This window comes from Danio rerio, chromosome 12 (genome assembly GCF_052040795.2).
Source record: "Danio rerio strain M-AB ecotype USA chromosome 12, GRCz13ab, whole genome shotgun sequence".
Taxonomy (NCBI): domain Eukaryota; kingdom Metazoa; phylum Chordata; class Actinopteri; order Cypriniformes; family Danionidae; genus Danio; species Danio rerio.
In genome coordinates, this window is record NC_141032.1 from 3280001 (window position 1) to 3292211 (window position 12211).

At 34.5% G+C, this 12211-nt stretch overlaps 2 protein-coding genes across 3 annotated transcripts in view; both read left to right on the top strand.

Moving 5' to 3' along the window:
* Nucleotides 1–7200, top strand: part of prkar1ab (protein kinase, cAMP-dependent, regulatory, type I, alpha (tissue specific extinguisher 1) b) — a 16939-nt gene extending 9739 nt beyond the window's left edge. The window contains 5 exon segments of one of the 2 annotated variants that reach the window (NM_001017732.1): nucleotides 1–52; nucleotides 1753–1813; nucleotides 4376–4497; nucleotides 4585–4666; nucleotides 6465–7200. The exon segment at nucleotides 1–52 is cut by the window's left edge and continues 107 nt beyond it. In NM_001017732.1, the coding sequence (NP_001017732.1) occupies nucleotides 1–52; nucleotides 1753–1813; nucleotides 4376–4497; nucleotides 4585–4666; nucleotides 6465–6637 (490 nt within the window). In that variant the 3' untranslated portion in view covers nucleotides 6638–7200. 2 annotated transcript variants of the gene reach the window in all.
* Nucleotides 1–12211, top strand: part of frmpd2 (FERM and PDZ domain containing 2) — a 451768-nt gene that overhangs the window by 378497 nt on the left and 61060 nt on the right. The window lies entirely within an intron of this gene.

The following is a 12211-nucleotide window of genomic DNA, read 5'->3' on the forward strand; positions in this document are numbered from 1 at the left end:
CAACGTGAAGCTGTGGGGCATCGACAGAGACAGCTATAGGAGAATACTGATGGTACAACATCACCTCAACACACACACACGCACACTACACTTTAATGCTGTGTTCACACCAGACGCGGAACGCGCGGATAAATCGCGCTATTTGCACGTAAATAGTCGCGTGAACATTTGAGGTTACTCGCTTTATTCGCGCGTCAAACCCCGCTTCATTCGCATGTCAAATTCACTACAGAACAGACGCGGATTCGCGTGATGGGCAGGGCTTCTGTCTGCCCCGTGACTCTAGCTTCATAGCTAAATGGCTAACATGGATTTTATGAAGAAATTAACAATGTTTATGTGCTTTATGAAGGATGATAAACAGCGTCGATACATTTAGAGCCGTGTCTGAGTCCACTACATCCTTTCAGAGGTGCATCCAGCTCTTTAAGCTCATAAACTCCTCCAGAAACTGAACCTGAATGATGGAGGTTTTCAGCGGTGCTTCTGACTGAGCCCAGCCCAGTTTGATGAACTTCTTGTCGGTGTCTGCTGGGGGATTTCCCCTGGGACACCGACAACAGGCGATACGTCACAATCACGGCCCCACAAGAACAAGCTCCTGATTGGTTAACGCGGCGCGAATGTCCGCTGAAGTTCAGATTTTCGAACGCGAGTGATTCGCGCGAAACGCGCATTAAGTGCGTCAAACGCGCAAAACGCTCAATTCTCGCCACGCCATTCGCACCATGCGCACCGCGCAATTCTCGTCATTCGCGCCGTGCCATTCGCGCGTATCGCGCCGCAGGATATCTATTCGCGCGTTTGCATTGAATTAACATGTAAATCACTCGCGCTTGACGCGCGTTCCGCGTCTGGTGTGAACGCAGCAAAAGAGATTGTTCACCCCAAAATTCTGCCATCATTAGCTGTCTTTCCATCCACCTATTTTGGAATATCGCATTTAAAAAAAACCTTGATGGAAACGCCAAGATGATAATAATGATGACGCCTTTATTTGTCACATACACTGTTACATGTAGCGAAAATGGACCCCTCCGACCATACACAAACATCACACATTTCAGGGGAAGACAGGTCAGACGAGAGCTTTAGAAAGAGGAAATAAGAAACATAAGAGGGAAAGGGAGGTGAAAAAATGCCCCTCCCAGACTGTCCTTAAAGTAGGGCAGCGTGAGATCAGCGGAAAAAAAAGACCCAGCAACATGCACATAAACACATAGACATAACATCGCAACAGGGGATGTAAAGATAGTCCGATATAGGCTGTGACTGTGCATTTAGTTTACGCGTTCTAAGACGCAAGTAAGTTATGATATACGAAAAAGGGCTTTCTCCTGACTCAGCAACTTCCATTTTTCTTTTGATATTTGGCACTAGTTTATCAGGACGTGACGATACTGTTCTCTTGGACTGGATGCTTAATTCGCAAATGTTTTAATGCAACATTCCAGTTATGCGCATACGTTTAATTCACGTCTTTGTATGGAGACATGGCTGATGAATGTTGTTCCAGCCCTGTTGAGGTTTCTTTCTTCTGTTGAACACTGAAGCAGATGTTTTGTAGAATGTTGGAAACCTGTAACCATTGACAGTATTTGTTTTTTCCTGCATTGTGTGGCAGTGGATATGTGTTTTTATTGTGTTCAAAAGATGAAAGAAGCTCATAAAGGTTTGGAACCAGTGAGTAAATGTTTATTTTTGGGTGAACTATCCCTTCAACATATTTCGTTCTCTAATGTTTAATAACAGGGAAGCACTTTGAGGAAAAGGAAGATGTACGAGGAGTTCTTGAGCAAAGTATCTATTTTAGGTAAGTCCATCTGTGTGTCAATCACTTCAATTTCACTTCCATTTTTTATTTTATATTTCTGTTCTCATAATTAACTGATGAACAACACTTTCTGCTACATTTGATGATACAGAATAAACAAAATTACTTTTAATATTTTCCAAAATGTACATAATTCCAAACATAACAATACAAAAAAAACACTTTCCAACAATTACATCAAAATCCAGACTAATACGTCTTTTCACACACACACACACACACACACACACACACACACACACACACACACACACACACACACACACACACACACACACACATATATATATATATGAGCAATATCACATGAGTAGCAGTGCTATATGGCTGGATATCGGCACTGGTGGGAGGCGTGCACTGCTACTCGTGTGATATTGCGTTTATACAACAGTTTGACGGCATAATTGTGTATATAAAAACAAAATAAACATGGAGAGTCTCAAAAACCCTTTTGTATGAGGAACTACTTTCTTCCGCGTTGGATTCAAATCATAAGCTGACAGTTAAACAGTTGAGTGTGCATCTTTTAAACTTCGGATCTGTAGTGTCTGCTTTTTGCTGGCTGTATGTGGGCGGAGAAATGCACAAAGGGTAAAGAGGCTGTACGGCTGATATTACTTCAATATATCACGGCTATCAGCCAATCAGATTCAGTGTGTGTGTGTGTGTGTGTGTGTGTGTGTGTGTGTGTGTGTGTGTGTGTGTGTGTGTGTGTGTGTGTGTGTGTGTGTGTGTATATATATATAAACACACACACACACATTTATTTACTAATTAAATAAAAAAAATATTTTGCTGTGGAAAACGCAATAACTTTTGTTTTGGGCTGAACATTAGATGTTAATTTTTGGGGGGTTTTCAGTACCTCCTTTATCACATGGCTATATATCTACTGTATATACAGTATACAGTTGAAGTCAGAATTATTAGCCCCCTTTTGATTTCTTTTTTTCTTTTTTAAATATTTCCCAAATTTTCACAGTATGTCTGATAATATTTTTTTCTTCTGGAGAAAGTCTTTTGTTTTATTTTGGCTAGAATAAAAGCAGTTTTAATTTTTTTACGAACCATTAAGGTCAATATTATTAGCTTCTTTAAGCTATATATTTTTTTTGATAGTCTACAGAGCAAACCATCGTTATACAATAACTTGCCTAATTACCCTAACCTGCCTAGTTACCCTAATTAACCCTCTAAGCCTTTAAAAATCTCTTTAAGCTTTATAGAAGTGTCTTGAAAAATATCTAGTCTAATATTATTTACTGTCATCATGACAAAGATAAAATAAATCAGTGATTAGAAATGAGTTATTAAAACTATTATGTTTAAAAATGTGTTGAAATATCTGCTCTCCGTTAAACAGAAATTGGGGAAATAAAATAAACAGGGAGGCTAATAATTCTGACTCCAACAGTAAGTTAACAGAGGAAACCAAGGCTGAAAACCAAATAAATTATGCCAATTATTACTACCATTGCATGTATGGCTATAAATGTGTAGGCCTACTAACATTACTAAAATCAATGCATTGCAGTTGCATAAATTAATATTAACGTTTCAAATAATAAATTAAATACAAAGTATGAAAATATTTTTAGCACTTTGTAACAATGGGCTATTATTATTATTATTAGATTATTTATTATTATTGTTGTTGTTATTATATGAATATTAATATTTATTATATTATTATTATTATATTTATTATTATTATATTTATTATTATTATTATTATTATTATTATTATTATATTAATATTATTATTTATTATTATTATTATTATTATTATTATTATTACTTCTGGCGATGGGGACTGATAACAATAAAAAGTAACAATTTTATTTTACCCAATAAATGCATTAGATTTTAAATAGTCAATCAAATGGATTTAAAACGATGAAAAAATGCACTCTTGGGTCATTTTCGCCTAAAGATTTTTGGTGGCTAAATATTCAGTGCATCCCTATATATAAACAATATTGGCTCAAGATATATACATTTATATATATATATATATATATATATATATATATATATATATATATATATATATATATATATATATATATATATATATATATATATATATATGCCAGGTTTCCATTGTCCTTACCTCAATTGATTTGGCTGGAATTGTTTCATTAATTACTTGCACTAAATAGCCTTATGAATAAGTTTTCAGTATAATGAATTGTAAAATGAGTGATATAATGAACCGTTTTATATTCAGAGAGCTCTATTAAATTGAAGCTTTTATGTTTGCTTATTTAGGTAAATATAATCCAATTTAGCTTTTTTGAAATTACATTTATTTTTAATTTGCGTTTTTAGTTTCATTATTGCATTTTATTAAATCATTTTAAGCAGCAGGTGTGAATAATGTCTCTGTTGTCCACTTGTGATCTGATCAACCAGAATACATGTTAATATCAGGGCCTGTCTGTATGTCTGTCTGATTAGATAAGTGTAACTGTAACCCCAGAGAGATGTGTGTGTGCATGTGCTGTAACTGTATTGTGTGTGTGTGTGTTGTGTTTGTAGAGTCTCTGGATAAGTGGGAGCGTCTGACGGTGGCTGACGCTCTAGAACCGGTTCAGTTTGAGGACAGTCAGAAGATCGTGGTTCAGGGAGAACCGGGAGACGAGTTCTTCATCATCCTGGAGGTCTGATGTCCAGCTCACTCTGCTCTGCTCAGCGTGTGTTTATCTGAGTGTTTTCTCAAGGTTTTTCTTTGTGCTCTCCTCCTTCAGGGATGCGCGGCCGTTCTGCAGCGCAGGTCAGAGAATGAGGAGTTTGTGGAGGTGGGCAGGTTAGGACCCTCAGACTACTTCGGTAAGAGCCATAAAAACATGGAGGTTTAAGTGGAAATTCTTAATAGGAGAGTTAAACCTAAAACCAAGTTTCATGAAATAAAAAAAAAGCTATAGAAAAAAGTCAACAAAAAAGATTATATATATATATATATGCATACAGTGCTCAGCATAAGTAAGTGCTGAAGCTAAATCTGAAGCTTATCTAATAAAATAATAACTTAAAATAATGGTCCAAAAACTAGTACACTCACATTTATATGTTATAGAAAATATTAATTACAAATTTAAAAAGAGGAAAAATCAAGAAAAGCAAAACAATTGAAAAAATTAGTTTGTAATTTAGTTTTGCAATATTTTGCTTAAATTTAATTGTAGTATCTTTTAAATTTCTAAACATGTTTGGTGACCAAAATATTATTTTAATAAATATTTTGGTTTGAATAAATCTGATTACACAAGTTTTGTAAATCTCAAAATTTACAAAAAAAAATTTCTTGCATTTTCAAGAATAAGATTAAGAAATATACATTCAGAATTGGGAGATATAGTATGATCACTTATTATTATTATTATTATTATTATTATTGTTGTTGTTGTTGTTGTTTTTGTTGTTTAAAAAGTGTTTAATATTAAATTTAAAAATACAGTAGGTCTAAACATGATTTGTTGACTGATATAATTAATCATTTATATATGTATATTATTCATGTATATGTGTGTGTGTTTATATATATATATATATATATATATATACATCTTGTGTTTAAATATTAAGCATGTTTTTTCCAATACTATAGGCAGAGTATTATCTGTAATAAATACAATTCATAATTTATTATGTTGAGGAGTTAATTGTAATATAGGGTATATGCAGAACTATGCGGAAGGACTTTTAATGTGTCAGTAAACTGAGTTAAGCGCTTCCAGTAAACTGTATGCCATTACAAAATCTGCACATTTAAAGTCTGTTTTCTTTAAAAGTCAGCGATCTCCACTGGCTGAGTGATATCCGATATAAAGATAAGACAAAAGATAAAGCACTGCATTACATTACATTTTTCCACACCATGTCTTTAAAATGTGAACATTTATTGTATCTCAGTAATTTCAATGCAGCTTCTGCACAAGCCTGTTAATTCTGACCGGCGCGTGCGAGTAAACATCTCTTGAGCAGCTTAATGAATGCCAAACTAATTATATTTCAATTACATTACAACATCAATGCTGTAAGGAGCTGTATAAAATGGAAAAAAGTCACAATAACCGTTCACCAGAAGTATATCAGTATGGGAAGAAGCACTAGCTCTGCACACTCTCTATTAGTAATAAAAATGCAAATATGCATATACTTCAATATAACAAAAATGCCTAAACAGAATATAGTATAGCAAACATAATGCCTAAATATTAATACAATAGGTCTTTAATACATTTCATTATATTATACAACTAGTTATATTGGAAACTTATTACTCAAGAAGCTATTAAGTGCAATCAATTAGAAATTTAAATCTGAATACTCTCCTGCAAAGGAGAATGGACAGAGAAAAATGATTTGAAACATTCTATTTTTCAGCAAAATTCATTATATTTTATTATTCTTGATGTTATATTATAAATTATGGAATGATAAAAAACAGAACAATATTGCTCAAGACAAAAAAGAGGCCCTAAATATAAAAAAATATCCCTATAACTCATTTTAATCCAAAACAAAGTCATTGCCTTTGCACAGCAGAATAGATAAGAATTGAAATAACATTAAGAAATGTGAATAACTATACTGAGCTGCACTTCTTTTTGTTTGGTGTTATCAGGTGAGATTGCTCTGCTGATGAACCGGCCCAGAGCAGCAACAGTTGTGGCTCGCGGGCCGCTCAAATGTGTCAAGCTGGACCGGCCGCGCTTTGAGCGAGTTTTGGGCCCGTGCTCAGACATCCTGAAACGCAACATCCAGCAGTACAACAGCTTCGTGTCGCTCTCCGTCTGAACTGCCAGTAAAAACCTCCACCTCGGCAGGGTCCACGGTTTCGCTTCTCATTTACACACACATGCTTCATTCAGAGCTTTAACATTGGACATTTAGAGCCAAACGAAACACAGACAATCAAACTAGGGCTGCACCATATTTGGAAAATATGCCATATACAGTTGAAGTTAGAATTATTAGCCCTCCTGAATATTTCTGTTTAACGGGAAGAACACATTTCTGAACATAATAGTTTGAATTGCTCATTTCTAATAACTGATTTATTTGATCTTTGCCATGATGACTACATAATATTTGACTAGATATTCTTCAAGATGCTAGTATTCAGCTTAAAGTGACTTTTAAAGGCTTAACTTGGTTAATTAGGCAATTCATTGTATAACTGTGGTTTGTTATGTAGACAATCGAAACAAATATTGCCTTTTGAATTTTATATTTTTATTTTCTTAAAGCAACAAAGAGCGATAAAAAAGCAACAGCAATTATAAAGACAAAACAAAAAAAGCAACAACAAAAATAATAATAATAAAATAAAAATAAAAAGGACATAAGACAGAAAAAAAGAAGGTTTTAAAACCATTAATACATCAGTTCCTCTAATATTATACATGGGTCAACAATGTTACACCTATATATCTAGGCCGGTGGGCGCAGGCAATATGGTGATCTTGCAGATGATAACAGGGTTATACCATTAAACTGTTATTCTGGGCATTTGACAAATAATTAAAAAAGGGTTTCCAGGTGGCTTCGAAGCCGGCAATGTTGTCAGAAAGATTGTGTCTTAATCTCTCTAAATGTAAAGTGGTGGAAAATTCTGAAAGCCAGGACTTAAAAAGTGGTTTTGATGAGCTTTTCCATAAATAAAGAATAACTTTTTCAGCTAACACCATTCTATATTGAACAGCTTTTGTAATTGTTGACTGAACCCACGAAGTGAGTCAGACCAACCAAAAACAGCGATTGCTGGATCAGGGACGAGGTCACAAGTATAAGCCTCAGAGTAGAAGTTGAAAATTTCGCTCCAAAACTCAAAAAGTCTTGGGCATGACCGAAAAAGATGTCCTAAAGAGCCTTCTGCAGATTCACATCTGTTACATTTAGAGGAGATAGAGGGGTAGAATTTTTTAAGCTTAACCCTGGAATAATGAAGCCGATGTACTACTTTATATTGGATTAGTTGATGTCTGGAGTTAATAGAACATGTATTTATGACCTTGATAGACTTTTCCCAGTCCTCATTGGTGATTTGAATGCCTAAATCTTTCTCCCAGGAGTCTTTCAAATACCTGGTAGATATATCAAACTGATTATTAAAAACGTCTATAAAGTGGGAAATCAAATTAGAGGCATCAGGAGAGGCAGAAAGTAATTTATATACATCATGTTCATCTGCTAATAGTTCAAAGTGGGAGATGGATGTACGAACATAGTTTCTCAGCTGTAGATATCTAAAAAATGGGATGAAACAAATATTGCTTGATGGGGATAATAATATTGACCTTAAAATGTTTTTTAAAAATTAAAAGCTGCTTGTATTCTAGCCCAAATAAAACTTTCTCCAGAAGAAAAAATATTATCGGAAATACTGTGAAAAATTCCTGAATCTGTTAAACATCATTAGTGGAATATTTGCAAAAGAAATTTACAGGAGGGCAAATAATTTTGACTTCAACTGTACATGTATAGGGTAATTTGATTTATTTATTTATTTTTACAAAATTATGTATTTATGTACTGATCCTACTAAAATAAACAGGTAATAATTGATATTTCTCCAATCTAACAAACATTCCTATCTAAAAAACTGTCAAAGTGCAAACTTTTCAACACTATGAATCAATGAAAACCTGGCCAGACATTCTGACATATCAGTGATGTATGGAAAACTGTTTCCGGGTCCAAGCCGCTACTCGTTTGATTTGAAAAAATATTCATTTATGACCACTTTTAAGTCCTAGCACACATTAAAGTGAAATATACAATCATGGCGTACACGACAGTCTCTGGACTTGCTGCATCACAGACATCAATGTTTGAACTATGTATAAAAAATGAATCACATTCTGGCCATCGGATATTAGGCATGGATAAATATATATATATACAGTTGACGTCAGAATTATTAGCCCCCTTGTTTATTTTTTTCCCCAATTTCTGTTTAATGGAGGGCAGATTTTTTTTCAAAAGATTTGTAATAGCTAATTTAATAATAGCATTTAATAACTCATCTCTAATAACTGATTTATTTTATCTTTGCCATGATGACAGTAAATTATATTTGACCGGATATTCTTCAAGACACTTCTATACAGCTTAAAGTGACATTTAAAGGCTTAACTAGGTTAATTATGTTAACTAGGCAGGTTAGGGTAATTAGGCAAGTTATTGTATAATGATGGTTTGTTCTGTAGACTATCGAAAAATAGTTGGGTTAAAGGGGCTAATAATATTGACCTTAAAATGGCATTTAGAAAATTAAAAACTGCTTTTATTCTAGCCGAAATAAAACAAATAAGACTTTCTCCAGAAGAAAAAATATTATCAGACATACTGTGAAAATTTCCTTGCTCTCTTAAACATACTTTGGGAAATATTTAAAAAGAGGAAAACAATCAAAGGGGGCTAATAATTCTGACTTTAACTGTATATATTGTGATCGTGATTTTCAAAAGTATTGCATCATTTTGTTAACGTTTATTATTATCATTTGTCGAGTCTCCCCGTAGAGTATGATAGAGCACTTGGACCCGGAAGCTGCTTCACATGACGTCACACTTAACAAGCAAATTGGCTATCTATTATTAATTTTAGCTGTACATTTGCCTTCTGGCCAATAGCAGAACAGCACCTACTGGGTAGGCGGATTTAAAGATGTTCAGTTTTGGCCTAGAGTTTTAATTTCCGCATATACACTACCTGACAAAAGTCTTGTCGTCGATCCTGGTTGTAAGAGCAACAAGTAATAGTTGATCATTTGGAAAAGTGAATCATCTGTTGAGCTGCATCCCAATCATCACAAACATTGCAGAAGACCTACTGGAACCCACATGGAGCCAAGATTCTCATAGAAATCAGTCAAGTTTGGTGAAGGAAAAAATCGTGGTTTGCGGTTTATTCAGTTTGGGGGTGTGCGAGAGATCTGCAACATCCGCAGCCTGAGGTATCAAGACATTTGTGCTGCCCGTTACATTACAAACCACAGGAGAGGGCAAATTCTCCAGCAGGATAGCGCTGCTCATACTTCAGCCTCCACATCAAAGCTCCTGAAAGCAAAGAAGGTCAAGATGCTCCAGGATTGGCCAGCCCAGTCACCAGACATGAACATTATTGAGCATGTCTGGGGTAAGATGAAGGAGGAGGCATTGCAGATGAATCTAAAGGATCTTGATGAGCTCTGGGATGCAGTCCTCCAAGCTCATGATGGAGTCAGACACAATATTCATTCTGTCTCCACTGCAGCAGGACTTTATATACTATACTGGACATTATTTCTGTTCGTTGACAAGACTTTTGTCTAAGCAAAGTCAGACCTTACCATCATTCAAAATCAAGACATGATCATATTTTATTGTGGTAAAATAAGCATAATCTAGAGGCCTTTACCTTTCATATAAGCCACTTCTGACACCAAATGATCAACAAGAAGTCAAGTTATTATATGTGGTTTCTAAAACTTGGATAGCCGACAGGATTTTGTCAGGTAGTGTGAACTATTATCACGATAACTATATTTTTTCGATATATTGTGCAGCTCTAAATCAAACCGCAGCCTGCAGAGAACGAAAACTATATAGGAGTGCAAATATATTTATAGGAAATCTGTCCCGAAGTCCTTCCCCCTCGCAGTGCAGGTTAGTTTTTTAAGACTAGTTTTCTAAGATGATCTGCCTACACGGATAAACGGAGAACGAGCGCGTGATCCTGATTCTATTCTTCAAGCCTTACTGCCTCGTTTTCCCCTTTTCTGACGTTACGCAGAGGAAACGTAAACATGGAGCTTTTCCTTCTTATCATTCCAGCACAATCTTTAGCTGTTTGCGTTCGGTTGCTTCTTGTTGTGAACCAGCGAAGGCCGTACATGTGCAGTGTCCACACTTTTAGGTTTACTTGTAAGAGATCGGTTTTGGAGACCAGACACTGCAGGAGTAAAGAAATAACAGCTTATATTTTCCCCTGTAATGAGCTTGTTCTGCAAGTAAACTCGTTTTGGCGATTGTTTTAAAACTTCCGATTCATTTTTCTATAGGAGAAATTACTAGAAATTTTAATAAACTGCAGAAAATGGTCAAACTACCCGCTCTACAAACTAGTGTGTTCATGACTATACATGAAAAGTAGATTAATATAATACGTAAAGATCAGTTTGCAACATTAAGCAGCTTAATGAGCTGTTTTTAACGACTAAATATCAAAAGAAGTGAATGAGAGTGGAAATCTTGAGCCAAAAGGATTCCAATGTCTGCGCCGGCTCATACGTAAAGAGTTGAATCAATAATTCGGCTGTTGATTTAGTACATTAACAATTAGGGATTCAGTGAAACTAAAATTCTGGACCAGATCGGAAATTTCAGCATGCAGTTAGCTTGAAGGTGAAACCAAAAATGCTTTATTGCTTATTATTTTACTACAAATTAATAATATAAAGTAATTTTGTAGGATTTTTTTCAATAACTTAAATTGTTATTAAGAGCCAGTAAATAGGCACATTTATTAAGAGTAAAATTGTATTAACAGTGAATGCGTCAGCGTTGCCATGACAACACAGAAGCGCAATTGCAAGCAGCAGGAACAAGTATACTACATAGAAAATCAGCGCTTTATTTGAGGAAGAATCTCTTTACTGTTTTAGAAAATACTGCAAAGATTTTTGAAATTTGTGTAGAATAAAATGCTGTATACAATCAGACATATTATGTACACTGTAAAAAGAGATCAGTTGACTTAAAAAAAGTGAATACCCCCCCCCCAAAAAAAATATACATGTACAATTATTTTATGTTTAATTGCAAAAAATTAAGTTGTCAACTTTACAATTTAAAGTTACAATGGGTTTACTCGTGTCTTTAGTCAACTTGCTGATTTTAAGAATACGCTAAGTACTTTTATAGAAAGTGATGCGTTACGTTACTTTGGAGTTACTTTTGCGTTACTTTTGCGTTACTTTTAATGAACAACAATAACGAAGTGTGCTCAAAAACCTGAGTTGTATCCTAAAACACATGCTGTGCCCCATATGGTCTAAAACCTGACAGGTGGGCAAATCTAAACTTGTTTTTAGTAAAACAAATATAAATATGATTATAATAAATATTACTGCTGATAATAATAACATTATACAAAAGCAAGTTGTTATGAATGAACTGAAAAAGCCTCTCGAGATGAAGAAGACATAAAAGCAGTGATTTTTCATATTTATGTAGGCTAGAAAATAATGTTTTGTAATATTTTAATCCTTTATATTTATATCCTATATCTTTATATTCTATATCTATCCTATATATATTCCCTTAATATTTAATTTTTTTCATATGTAAAGATATTTGCCTATTGCTCTCTTGTGTGTATTAAGCA